Consider the following 15,492-nt stretch of genomic DNA (forward strand, 5'->3'; position numbering starts at 1 on the left):
AAGGATACGCCCAGGTTGGGTGAAATTGATGAACTAACTGTCAAAAACATTATCTGTACTGATGCCCTGGCATCTCAATATTTCTCCAACCTCAAGGGAGCTTTTTATTGTCACTCTCGACCTTGGCATTTCAAGTTCTCTTGAAAGTTCAGTGACATACGACTTTAAAAATAGCACTAAAATAATGAATATAATGTGATTCATTAAACATGTTCTCCATGACTTACCTTGATGAAATAAAGGTTGAATAGGTACAATAGATTGCAAAGAGTCTTTTATTTACCTGGTGTTAAAGGTATCATCCATACGCAGTAGAGTCTTCTAATAAGCCAGGACACATGACAACACAACTCACACCATAGTGTCAACATCCTCATTATCATCAGCTGGGTTCTGTTAGGAAACCTTCCAATATCCACACTAGCTAGCAACCTACTTAGAATCCATGGCCAATACATTGCCAATGACTGATATGCTAGTGTGGATATTGGAGCAAAGCAGTCTTCTCAAGAAACAGGGGTTTCGATCTTCATCATTATAATCATCATCATCGTCAGTACAGTCAAGTGAACAGAGGCATATCGTACAAGTCTTTTCACCTTAAAATGTTGTTGCTTTTAATGATACCGACACCTACACATAAAAATTCTGTAATATCTATATATAGATTTGGCATTCATTCTCTATGGATATGTCAGTCAAGTGATTTTTACCTTGAGAAATCTGACTTATCTGGAGGGATACCTCCGCTTTCAGACAATGATCGAGATACACGCACACGAACGCACACAAGCACACATACACACACACACACACACACACGCTCAACTAACATAGGCAGATCTGTACATTTGAGAAGGGGACGTACGTACCCAATTTCTATAGTGATACCTCTTTGTACTATGTAACTTACTCCCATCAAAACACAGTTACAAACAGGTGAGGAAATGACGGGTCAGGGGTCATGGTTGTCTGTAAACTGAGTGTCTCATACATCCTCCAGTCTAGGGCTGGAACCAGAGAGGGCAAAGACTAGCCTAATGTCACTTCTCTCTCTAATGTACAGTAGTGAAAAGGGAGAACTAGTCAGTTGTACAACTGAATGCATTTAACTGAAATGTGTCTTCTGCATTTAACCCAACCCCTCTGAATCAGAGAGGGGCTGCTTTAATCAACATCATCCGCATGCAGGGAGCAGTTGTTGTTGGGGGTTAAGTGCCTTGCTCAAGGGCAGAACTGCAGATTTTTCACATAACCTGCTCGGGGATTCAAACCGGCAACCTTTGAGTTACTGACCCCACACTCTTAACAGCCACGCGAACTGCCGCATATTAGAATGCAGAATGTTGATTCTTGTAGAATGGACTGGTTGTATCATGTAAATGTGTAAAAAACATTTGAATTCAGATCCTTTTAAACACTATATCTTCAAAATAAAATATCAGAGTGTGGAAACGGAGAATCAAAAACATCTATTTGAAATATCTACATCTTATTTCTTCGGCAGTGAAAAAGCACTTTTTCAACAAGGAGTGTGGAATGATGTCATTGGTCTTGTAATCGGTCTTGAACCGCTTCTGCTTTACACTTCTGTTTTAGTTTCCACAAAACAACTTCACATCCTCAGAGAACAGACTGTATTGCTAGTCACTCACATCCCTCTGGCTGTTAGAACAGACTCACATCCCTCTGGCTGTTAGAACAGACTCACATCCTTCTGGCTGTTTGAACAGACTCACATCCTTCTGGCTGTTTGAACAAACTCACATCCTTCTGGCTGTTAGAACAGACTCACATCCTTCTGGCTGTTAGAACAGACCCACATCCCTCTGGCTGTTAGAACAGACTCACATCCTTCTGGCTGTTTGAACAGACTCACATCCTTCTGGCTGTTAGAACAGACTCACATCTCTCTGGCTGTTAGAACAGACTCACATCTCTCTGGCTGTTAGAACAGACTCACATCCTTCTGGCTGTTAGAACAGACCCACATCCCTCTGGCTGTTAGAACAGACTCACATCTCACTGGCTGTTAGAACAGACTCACATCCCTCTGGCTGTTAGAACAGACTCACATCCCTCTGGCTGTTAGAACAGACCTACATCTCTCTGGCTGTTAGAACAGACTCACATCCCTCTGGCTGTTAGAACAGACTCACATCTCTCTGGCTGTTAGAACAGACGTGGGTTGGAAAGGGGAGATAGGACAGTGATCATTGATTGACATTGTTTCAAACCCACTGGACACAAACTGGGTGAATCACCGTTTTTTCGACGTAATTTGTCAACTTATTGTGACTTGGAATCTATGTGGAAAATACAGTATCAATATTATTGTTGTTTTGAGGATGAAATTTCAACCACATAATTATATCATCAGGTAACCAAATTTCAACATAGACAAACCTTGTATAAAACATGTTGAATTTGTACCTTTAAAACAACATCAGATCTTCAACATTATATTCACTATCAGTATAAAGTAACAGGCTGGGCAGCACCTCCTACTGGATAGTTGATCAATCTACAGCTACTGTTTGGTCTCCCTTCCAGGGCTATAACCAAGCCCAGTCCTGCTTAACTACAATATTTGTGACTGACTATTGCCAATGTGCTATCGTGAGAATAACTGTTCAGAAATCTCCACTTAAAAACTAAATAGGTTCAGTGTTGGTGGCAAAGTCATTCCAAAGGCCAGGTTTGACAGAGAAGTTGAAATGTGACCATACTATATCACGAATATACCATCAATTAAACTACTAAGGCCAATATAGCATTTACAAAGTCATTAACAACTATTGTTTCAGTTCAACCCATAATTCAACTAAAAATGGATATACTAAAGGCCCACGGTTTCAGGCTCTGGTTGATTTCAAATGTAATGATATTGAATTGTCAACGCAACCATGAACATTTGAAGGAAATGTATCTTCTGCTTGGATGGTTCCTTCTGAGCCACTGACTTAGTCTGACTTTAATTCCAGTTTGTCTACAAATTAGTGATTAATATGTTGGATTCACATCTCCATCTCAACCAACAATCTAAGTTAAAGACGAGGACTACATCAAATCAAACGTTATTTAAAGTGCATTTCAAGTTTGATTTACTAATATTCTTTAAACTTTGATTTATGGTTGAGGTAGAGACGTGAATCCAACAGTCATTAATTTGTATACAAACTGGAACTAAAGACGGACTAAGTCACGCTGCATTTACACAGGCATACCAATTCTGATCTGTCTTTCACTAATTGTTTTTTTGACCAATCACATCAGAACTTTTCACATCAGATTTTTTTCACAGCTGATCCGATTAAACACAGTCTCAGTGGCACAGATGGAACTATTCAAGCAGAAGATACATCTTCAAATGTTGAAATGTGGTTGTGTTGACAACCAAACATAGTTCAATATAACTTCCTGAATACAATAAATAGCCTGTTAAATTGTCGACAAGTTACAAATTATATGTTGGATTCATGTCACCAACTCAACCAAAAATACCAGTTAATGATGACGCCAGTGGGTCAGATGGAGCTATCCAAACAGTAGATACATCTCCTATAAATGTTGATATTTGATTGCTTGGTCAACAGAACACAATTCAATATTATTTTTGTAAGACAGTAAAAAGTCTTAAGATAAGGCTATTTGACAAACTAATGTAACATTTAACCTTAAAATTAGGAACACATCCAATGGCCACATTTAGATTGTACTGTATCTATACATTTCTTGTTATGTGATCATATAAAGCGTGCGTGATCAAGATAGCATGTATAGGTGGTCGCAGGTCTGTGCAGATCTTCACAGTTGTTGTAATAATCTGGTAGAATCTCAATCGGTATTAATCACTTGCACATGTACTTGTAATGTAATTAGATGAAGCACAGGGATAACACATTAATTGGTTGTATAAATAAACTAAATATCTGACATTGTTTTCCCATTTGAACTTTGCTGTGCTTTTAAGTGGTTGAAAGCACAGTGATAGACATTTGGGTGACAACTAAACCAAAAACTTAGACATTGTTTTTCCATTGGAATTTGGTTGTGCTTTTAGACGGTTGAAAGCACAGTGATAACACATTGGACATTCAACTAACTTTTGGCAGTCTTTTTCAGTGGGTGAATATAGGTTGTAATCTCATTGATGTCTCAACCAAATATTAACCAAATATCCCCATTGAAATGACGTGGTGTGCCCAGTGGGAAGAGTTTTCTTCTCAGTCTCTATTCTGTTACTGGAAAACAATATCCAGTGGCTGGCCGGTCGGTCGGTCGGTCGGTCGGTCGGTCGGTCGGTAGTGACAAGATGTGTAATATACACAATACCATCCAGGTCAACTGTACTGTACACCAAAATACTGTACATCCACAACTTCAAAAAAGAACAAATAAAAAAGATGTGAAATTAAAAACTTAAAAGGCTGGAAGATTCTTCTTCAACAGACAACATTCCATGGAAAGGTAGAACCTTTGATTGACAATGAAAGTCAGAAGTCAATGTAATGAACGGTGGAAAGCTGCCCCCTTTGTTTTTCCTGTATACATCCTGTCCTGTCTTGTGCTTGGTGTTTTCCTCTCATCTTCTCTCTCCGTTCTCTGTTCTGTTACTTTTAATCCGACTTGCCAAAAAACTCACAACTCTTCCTCTCTTCCATTTCTCCACTCCTCCTCCTCTCCTCCTCCTTTCTGAAAGTCAAGCAATGCACCTCCAAAGAGGTAAGAGCCTTCCGTCATCATTCAGTTGTTCTCTTTCTTTTCTTCTGTCAAGGACTTTTCTCTCTCTCTCTCTCTCTCTCTCTCTCTCTCTCTCTCTCTCTCTCTCTCTCTCTCTCTCTCTCTCTCTCTCTCTCTCTCTCTCTCTCTCTCTCTCTCTCTCTCTCTCTCTCTCTCTCTCACTCTCACTCTCACTCTCACTCTCACTCTCACTCTCACTCTGACACATCCATCCACCCCCTTTCCCAGTGGAACAAGCTTTGATCAAACTGAACTGGCAGCAAAATGTCTTGTGGTATTCATGCACATGCGCAGTCTCTCTTCACACCTCCACCCCTCACAACCCCTTAAGCCCCTTCAATCCCTGTTTGCTGTTGGTTACTAACATTAACCTCGCACCCTCGATTTACTCTACACCAGTGTTCTTCACTCTCAATCCTGGAGAGCTACGGGAATATGCAGGATTTTGTTCCAGCCCAGCACTAATAAAACTAATATCCTCAAATTACACCTTGCAGGTGTGCTGTTTGTTAGTGTTGGGCTGGAGCTAAACCCTACACCAGCCTGTATCTCTCCAGGACCTATGTTAATTTGTGACTCCTGTCTTTAGACCCAGGAGTCAGGTGAAGCCGGGTAGTGGCTGGTCTCGTAGTTGAGTTCGGAGTAGGGCCGGGATGCAGAGTAGAAGTCCACATAGTTGCCAGTGGACTTAAGGCCAAGGTGCATCCGGAGGTCCGTGGCGGCCTGAGACGGGGGCTGGGGGAGTGGCTGATCTGGAGGCTCGAAGAACGAGTCATCCAGCATGCGGCCAGGGTTCTGCGGAGGGGGGAAGGAGGGAGGGAGGGATGGAGGGAACGTGTCGTAGTCTTTTAGAGGTGTAGAGGAGCAGTCTGCCTGAGGGGCCATGGGCTGGGGAGGGATCTGGAAAGGAAGTGAAAACACAGAGCTGTTTAATCTGTCTAACTTAATCTGAGGTTAAAATATAAGGTTTATTAATTGGATAAGGGCGGGGTATGGATTCATGTTGCAACGGTTTCAAGCTCTCCAGATTTTCGGCGGGTTTTGTGGGGAAGATTCCAGAAGGCATCAGACCTTATCAGAACCTCCGCCTTCCTGAAGACGTAACCGTGACAACCATCACCATGGCACCAGATGCCAAGAAGGTAACTTGGCGACAAGATGGGACGTACAAATATGTGTGTGTCTGTGTGTGTGTGTGCGTGTGTGTGTGTATATGTATGTGTGTGTACGTACGTATGTGTGTGTGTGGGTGGGTGTGTGTGCATACGTGTGAGTGTGTGTGTGTGTGTTTGTGTCTGTGTATATGTATATATGTGTGTGTGTGTGTGTGTGTAGGTACGTGTGTTTATGTGTTTGTGTGTGTCTCTGAGTAAATTAACCAACAATTGTTGACAGACAGATTATTCCACTTATAATTCACTATATCACAATTGCAGTGGGTCAGAAGTTACATACACTAAGTTGACTGTGCCTTTAAACAGCTTGGAAAATTCCAGAAAATTATGTCATGGCTTTAGAAGCTTCTGATAGGCTAATTGACATCATTTGAGTCAATTGGAGGTGTACCTGATGATGTATTTCAAGGCCTACCTTCAAACTCTATCCCTCTTTGCTTGACATCATCGCAAAATCAAAAGAAATCAGCCAAGACATAACATTTTTTTTTGTAGACCTCCAAAAGTCTGGTTCATCCTTGGGAGCAATTTCCAAACGCCTGAAGGTACCACTTTCATCTGTATAAACAATAGTATTCAAGTATAAACACCATAGGACCACGCAGCTGTCATACCACTCAGGAAGGAGACGTGATATGTCTCCTAGAGATGAACGTACTTTGGTGTGAAAGGTGCAAATCAATCCCAGAACAACAGCAAAGGACCTTGTGAAGATGCTGGATGAAACAGGTACAAAAGTATCTATATTCATAGTAAAACGAGTCCTATATCAACATAACCTGAAAGGCCGCTCAGCAAGGAAGAAGCCACTGCTCCAAAACCGCCATAAAAAAGCCAGACTATGGTTTGCTGCACATTGGGACAAAGATCATACTTTTTGGAGAAATGTCCTCTGGTCTGATGAATCAAAAATAGAACTGTTTGGCCATAATGACCATCATTATGTTTGGAGGAAAAAGTGTGAGGCTTGCAAGCCGAAGAACACCATCCCAACCGTGAAGCAAGGGGGTGGCAGCATCATGTTGTGGGGTGCTTTTCTGCAGGAAGGACTGGTGCACTTCACAAAATAGATGGCATCATGAGGAAAGACAATTATGTGGATATATTGAAGCAACATCTCAAGTCATCAGTCAGGAAGTTAAAGCTTGGTCGCAAATGGGTCTTCCAAAGGGACAATGACCCCAAGCATACTTCTAAAGTTGTAGCAAATGGCTTAAGGACAACAAAGTCAAGGTATTGGAGTGGCCATCACAAAGCCCTGACCTCAATACCATAGAAAATTTGTGGGCAGCATTGAAAAAGCATGTGCGAGCAAGGAGGCCTATAAACCTGACTCAGTTACACCAGCTGTCAGGAGGAATGGGCCAGAATTCACCCAACTTATTGTCGGAAGCTTGTGGAAGGCTATCAGAAACGTTTGACCCAAGTTAAACAATTTAAAGGCATTGCTACCAAATACTAATTGAGTGCATGTAAACTTTTAACCCACTGGGAATGTGATGAAAGAAATAAAAGCTGAAATAAATCATTCTCTCTTCCATTATTCTGACATTTCACATTCTTAAACTAAAGTGATGATCCTAACTGACCTAAGACAGGGAATCTTTACTAGGATTCAATGTCAGGAATGATGAAAAAATGAGTTTAAATGTATTTGGCTAAGGAGTATGTAAACTTCCGACTTCAAGTGTATGTATATGTGTATGTATGTATATGTCTTTGCGTGTGTGTGTGTGTTTGTAAGTTTGGGTGTGTGTGTGTGTGTGTGTGTGTGTGTATGTGTGTCTCACGCCCTGACCTTAGTTATCTATGTTTTCTTTATTAGGTCAGGGTGTGACGAGGGTGGGTATGCTTGTTTTTTATTGTCTAGGGTGTTTATATGTCTAGGGGTGTTGGTAAGTCTAGGCATATGTATGTCTATGGTGGCCTTAATTGGTTCCCAATCAGAGGCAGCTGTTTATCGTTGTCTCTGATTGGGGATCATATTTAGGTTGCCATTTTCCCTTTTGGTTTTGTGGGTTCTTGTTCTATGTTTAGTTGTCTGTCTGCACTAGCCATATTAGCTATACGGTTCATTTTGTTATTATTATTTTTTTTTTCAGTGTTCAGTGTTCGTTTTGTTCAGTGTTCGTTTTGTTCAGTGTTCAGTGTTCGTTCCATAAATAAAGAAGAATGTACGCTTATCACGCTGCGCCTTGGTCTCCTCCCTACGACGGCCGTGACAGTGTGTTTGTTTTTTTGTGTGTGTGTGTGTGTTTGTGTGTCCGTGTGTGTGTGTGCGTGTGCGTGTGCGTGTGTGTGTGTGTGCGTGTATGTTTGTATGCATTCATGTATGTGTGTATGTGTCTGTGTGTGTGTTGTGTAATATTCGCAGTGTGTCTTGTGTAATATTAGTAGTGTGTATGTGTGTGTGTGTGTGTGTGTGTGTGTGTGTGTGTGTGTGTGTGTGTGTGTGTGTGTTGTCTAATATTAGAAGTGTGTTTGTGTTATAATATTAGTAGTATTAGTAGTGTGTGTGTGTGTGTGTTGTGTAATATTAGTAGTGTGTGTGTGTGTATGTGTGTGTTGTGTAATATTAGTAGTGTATGTGTGTGTGAGTGTGTTGTGCAATATTAGTAGTGTGTGTGTGTGTGTGTTGTGTAATATTAGTAGTGTGTGTGTGTGTTGTGTAATATTAGTAGTGTATGTGGTGTAGCTCACCTGGTTGTGTAATATTAGTTGTGTGTGTGTTGTGTAATATTAGTAGTGTGTGTGTTTGTGTTGTGTAATATTAGTAGTGTGTGTGTGTCTGTGTGTGTGTGTGTGGGTTGTGTAATATTAGTAGTGTGTGTGTGTGTTGTGTAATATTAGTAGTGTGTGTGGTGTAGCTCACCTGGTTGTGTTCGATCTCGTCATTAGTAGTAACATAAGAGTTCCGGAACAACGTGGATGTTCCACAGGAGATTCTGACTGAAAGAAGAGAGAGAGGATGTCAGACAGAGAGGGGGGGGAGAGGGGGGGAGAGAGGGAGGGTGACAGACAGAGAAAGAGGAGAGAGAGAGGGGGGGAGAGGGAGGGTGACAGACAGAGAAAGAGGAGAGAGAGAGAGGGGGGGAGAGGGAGGGTGACAGACAGAGAAAGAGGAGAGAGAGAGAGGGGGGAGAGAGGGAGGGTGACAGACAGAGAAAGAGGAGAGAGAGAGGGGGGGGGGGAGAGGGGGAGAGAGGGAGGGTGACGGACAGAGAGAGAGGAGAGAGAGAGAGAGGGGGAGAGAGAAAACGGGGGGATAAAGAGAGTGGGGGGTGTCAGAGAGAGAGAGAGGGGGATGTCAGAGAGAGAGAGAGAGAGAGAGAGGGTGTCAGACAGAGAGAGAGGGAGGGGGAGAGAGAGAGAGAGAGGGGGAGAGAGAGAGAGAGAGAGAGAGAGAGGGGGGTGTCAGAGGGAGAGAGAGAGAGGGGGTGTCAGACAGAGAGAGAGGGGGGAGAGAGAGTGAGAGAGAGGGAGGGGGAGAGAGAGAATGACAGAAAGAGATATGGAAATAGAAAGTAATAGTCTGTTATTTCTCTCTCCTTCACACACACACCTGCCATGGTGTCTTTTCGGGAGGTATGTTCTCCTTTGTTGTCGTGGAAACCTGCGTTGGTTGCTGTGGAGTCGTATTCGGTCTTGCGTTCCTTCATACTCATCATCTCTCTGGGAGAGGCCGGTGCGCTAACTGTAACACACACACACATTATTCATCATTAGGTGTGTTTAGTGTGACAGCATGAAGGTCGTATCCTGCCATAGTAGCACACAGTAATCCTCTGAACACACTTAATAACACACACACACACACACACACACACACACACACACACACACACACACACACACACACACACACACACACACACACACACACACACACACACACACACACACACACACACACACACACACACACACACACACACACACACACACACACACACACGTCCCATTACAGTCCCCTGAAAAAGCTTACCTACACACTACAGTCTATAATACTGTTTTCCAACACACCACAGTCTATAATACTGCTTACCTACACACTACAGTATATAATACTGTTTACCTACACACTACAGTCTAGAATACTGGTTACCTACACACTACAGTCTATACTACTGTTTACATACACACTACAGTATATAATACTGTTTACCTACACACTACAGTCTAGAATACTGGTTACCTACACACTACAGTCTATACTACTGTTTACATACACACTACAGTATATAATACTGTTTACCTACACACTACAGTCTATAATACTGTTTACCTACACACTACAGTCTAGAATACTGTTTACCTACACACTACAGTCTATAATGCTGATTACCTACACACTACAGTCTATACTACTGTTTACCTACACACTACAGTCTATAATACTGGTTACCTACACACTACAGTCTATACTACTGTTTACCTACACACTACCGTCTATACTACTGCTTACCTACACACTACAGTATATAATACTGTTTACCTACACACTACAGTCTATAATACTGCTTACCTACACACTACAGTATATAATACTGTTTACCTACACACTACAGTATATAATACTGCTTACCTACACACTACAGTCTATACCACTGTTTACCTACACACTACAGTCTATAATACTGTTTACCTACACACTACAGTATATAATACTGCTTACCTACACACTACAGTATATAATACTGAGTACCTACACACTACAGTCTATAATACTGTTTACCTACACACTACAGTCTATAATAATGTTTACCTACACACTACAGTATATAATACTGCTTACCTACACACTACAGTATATAATACTGATCTATAATACTGTTTACCTACACACTACATTCTATAATACTGTTTACCTACACACTACAGTATATAATACTGGTCTATAATACTGTTTACCTACACACTACAGTATATAATACTGTTTACCTACACACTACAGTATATAATACTGCTTACCTACACACTACAGTCTATAATACTGGTCTATAATACTGTTTACCTACACACTACAGTATATAATACTGTTTACCTACACACTACAGTCTATAATACTGTTTACCTACACACTACAGTCTATACTACTGTTTACCTAGATACTACAGTCTATAATACTGATAACCAACACACTACAGTCTATAATACTGTTTACCTACACACTACAGTCTATAATACTGGTCTGTAATACTGTTTACCTACACACTACAGTCTATAATACTGGTCTGTAATACTGTTTACCTACACACTACAGTCTATAATACTGGTCTATAATACTGAGTACCTACACACTACAGTCTATAATACTGTTTACCTACACACTACAGTCTATAATACTGTTTACCTACACACTACAGTCTATAATACTGGTCTATAATTGTCACGATCGTGTGGAGGATTGACGGACCAAAACGCAGCATTTGGAAAATAAGCCATCTTCTTTTATTTTAGAAGAAGGCAAAACGAAAACAAAACACTTATGAACTTAACCAAAACAATAAACGACCGTGAAGCTAATAAAACGTAGTGCACACACAGGCTACAAACGTATAACATAGACAATTACCCACATCAAACGAAAGCCCATGGCTACCTTAAATATGGCTCCCAATCAGAGACAACAGAAATCAGCTGTCTCTAATTGGGAACCCATTCAGGCAACCATAGACTCTCCTAGACAACTACACCCAACATAGACACAGCTAGACACATACACTCAACACAAACCCATACACTACACCCAACACCCCCTTTACCATATAACCACCAAAACTGATAAAACACAAATATTCCCCATTTCACCCTGACCTAACTAAAATAATAAAGAAAACAAAGAATACTAAGGCAAGGGGGTGACAATAATACTGTTTACCTACACACTAACATCTATAATACTGTTTACCTACACACTACAGTATATAATACTGTTTACCTACACACTACAGTCTTTAATACTGTTTACCTACACACTAAAGTCTTTAATACTGTTTACCTACACACTCAAGTCTATAATACTGTTTACCTACACACTACAGTCTTTAAAACTGTTTACCTACACACTACAGTCTATAATACTGCTTACCTACACACTACAGTCTATAATACTGGTCTATAATACTGTTTACCTACTCACTACAGTCTATAATACTGTTTACCTACACACTACAGTCTATAATACTGTTTACCTACACACTAAAGTCTATAATTTTGGTCTATAATACTGTTTACCTACACACTACAGTCTATAATACTGCTTACCTACACACTACAGTCTAGAATACTGCTTACCTACACACTACAGTATATAATACTGGTCTGTAATACTGCTTACCTACACACTACAGTATATAATACTGGTGTATAATACTATTTACCTACACACTACAGTCTATAATACTGTTTACCTACACACTAAAGTCTATGATATTGGTCTATAATACTGTTTACCTACACACTACAGTCTATAATACTGGTCTATAATACTGCTTACCTACACACTACAGTATATAATACTGCCTACCTACACACTACAGTCTATAATACTGTTTACCTAGACACTACAGTCTATAATACTGTTTAGCTACACACTACAGTCTATAATACTGGTCTATAATACTGCTTACCTACACACTACAGTATAAAATACTTGTCTGTAAAACTGCTTACCTACACACTACAGTCTAGAATACTGCTTATCTACACACTACAATATATAATACTGGTCTATAATACTGTTACCTACACACTACAGTCTATAATACTGTTTACCTACACACTACAATATATAATACTGGTCTATAATACTGTTTACCTACACACTATAGTCTATAATACTGTTTACCTACACACTACAGTCTATAATACTGTTTACCTACACACTACAATATATAATACTGGTCTATAATACTGTTTACCTACACACTACAGTCTATAATACTGCTTACCTACACACTACAATATATAATACTGGTCTATAATACTGTTTACCTACACACTATAGTCTATAATACTGTTTACCTACACACTACAGTCTATAATACTGAGTACCTACACACTACAGTCTATAATACTGTTTACCTACACACTACAGTCTATACCACTGTTTACCTACACACTACAGTATATAATACTGGTCTATAATACTGCTTACCTACACACTACAATATATAATACTGGTCTATAATACTGTTTACCTACACACTACAGTCTATAATACTGGTCTGTAATACTGTTTACCTACACACTACAGTCTAGAATACTGCTTACCTACACACTACAGTCTAGAATACTGCTTACCTACACACTACAGTCTATACAACTGTTTACCTACACACTACAGTCTATACAACTGTTTACCTACACACTACAGTCTGTAAAACTGCTTACCTACACACTACAGTCTAGAATACTGCTTACCTACACACTACAATATATAATACTGGTCTATAATACTGTTTACCTACACACTACTGTCTATAAAACTGTTTACCTACACACTACAATATATAATACTGGTCTATAATACTGTTTACCTACACACTATAGTCTATAATACTGTTTACCTACACACTACAGTCTATAATACTGAGTACCTACACACTACAGTCTAGAATACTGTTTACCTACACACTACAGTCTATAATACTGTTTACCTACACACTACAGTCTATACTACTGTTTACCTACAGACTACAGTATATAATACTGGTCTATAATACTGCTTACCTACACACTACAGTATATGATACTGGTCTATAATACTGCTTACCTACACACTACAGTATTTAATAGTCTATAATACTGTTTACCTACACACTACAGTATATAATACTTGTCTGTAAAACTGCTTACCTACACACTACAGTCTATAATACTGTTTACCTACACACTACAGTCTATAATACTGGTCTGTAATACTGTTTACCTACACACTACAGTCTATAATACTGGTCTGTAATACTGCTTACCTACACACTACAGTCTAGAATACTGCTTACCTACACACTACAGTCTATACTACTGTTTACCTACACACTACAGTCTATACAACTGTTTACCTACACACTACAGTATATAATACTGGTCTGTAAAACTGCTTACCTACACACTACAGTCTAGAATACTGCTTACCTACACACTACAATATATAATACTGGTCTATAATACTGTTTACCTACACACTACTGTCTATAAAACTGTTTACCTACACACTACAGTCTATAATACTGGTCTATAATACTGCTTACCTACACACTACAGTCTATAATACTGGTCTATAATACTGCTTACCTACACACTACAGTATTTAATAGTCTATAATACACACTACAGTCTTTAATACTGTTTACCTACACACTACAGTCTATAATACTGGTCTATAATACTGTTTATCTACACACTACAGTCTATAATACTGTTTACCTACACACTACAGTCTATAATACTGCTTACCTACACACTACAGTATATAATACTGTTTACCTACACACTACAGTCTATAATACTGGTCTATAATACTGTTTACCTACACACTACAGTCTAGAATACTGTTTACCTACACACTACAGTCTGTAATACTGTTTACCTACACACTACAGTATATAATACTGTTTACCTACACACTACAGTCTAGAATACTGGTCTATAATACTGTTTACCTACACACTACAGTCTAGAATACTGTTTACCTACACACTACAGTCTATAATACTGTTTACCTACACACTACAGTCTAGAATACTGTTTACCTACACACTACAGTCTATAATACTGCTTACCTACACACTACAGTATATAATACTGTTTACCTACACACTACAATCTATAATACTGCTTACCTACACACTACAGTCTATAATACTGCTTACCTACACACTACAGTCTAGAATACTGTTTACCTACACACTACAGTCTATAATACTGCTTACCTACACACTACAGTCTAGAATACTGTTTACCTACACACTACAGTCTATAATACTGCTTACCTACACACTACAGTCTATAATACTGCTTACCTACACACTACCGTCTATACTACTGTTTACCTACACACTACAGTCTATACCACTGTTTACCTACACACTACAGTATATAATACTGGTCTATAATACTGCATACCTACACACTACAGTATATAATACTGGTCTGTAATACTGCTTATCTACACACTACAGTCTAGAATACTGCTTACCTACACACTACAGTCTATAATACTGGTCTATAATACAGTTTACCTACACACTACAGTCTATAATACTGGTCTATAATACTGTTTACCTACACACTACAGTCTAGACTACTGTTTACCTACACACTACAGTCTAGACTACTGTTTACCTACACACTACAGTCTATAATACTGGTCTATAATACAGTTTACCTACACACTACAGTCTAGACTACTGTTTACCTACACACTACAGTCTATAATACTGGTCTATAATACTGTTTACCTACACACTCTTATCAAGTACGTACATCACACATTATATAAACTGCTAACCTGCAATTTATTAAACAACCAGACCATAGAAGACTTTAAATAGCAGGTTCAACCGAACAG

General features: G+C 39.4%; 1 protein-coding gene across 1 annotated transcript in view; it reads right to left on the reverse strand.

Annotated features, from left to right (window-relative positions):
- Positions 1–257: 257 nt before the first annotated feature.
- The window catches only part of LOC129858897 (catenin delta-2-like), a 522,672-nt gene continuing 507,437 nt past the window's right edge, over positions 258–15,492 (reverse strand). The window contains exons 19-21 of the mRNA XM_055928130.1: positions 9,481–9,612; positions 8,791–8,867; positions 258–5,643 (exon numbers count right to left, since the gene is read on the reverse strand). Of these exons, the coding sequence (XP_055784105.1) occupies positions 5,329–5,643; positions 8,791–8,867; positions 9,481–9,612 (524 nt within the window). The 3' untranslated portion in view covers positions 258–5,328. The remainder of the gene's footprint in view (positions 5,644–8,790; positions 8,868–9,480; positions 9,613–15,492) is intronic.

Source organism: Salvelinus fontinalis, chromosome 7, assembly GCF_029448725.1.
Source record: "Salvelinus fontinalis isolate EN_2023a chromosome 7, ASM2944872v1, whole genome shotgun sequence".
In the NCBI taxonomy this organism is placed as follows: Eukaryota; Metazoa; Chordata; class Actinopteri; order Salmoniformes; family Salmonidae; genus Salvelinus; species Salvelinus fontinalis.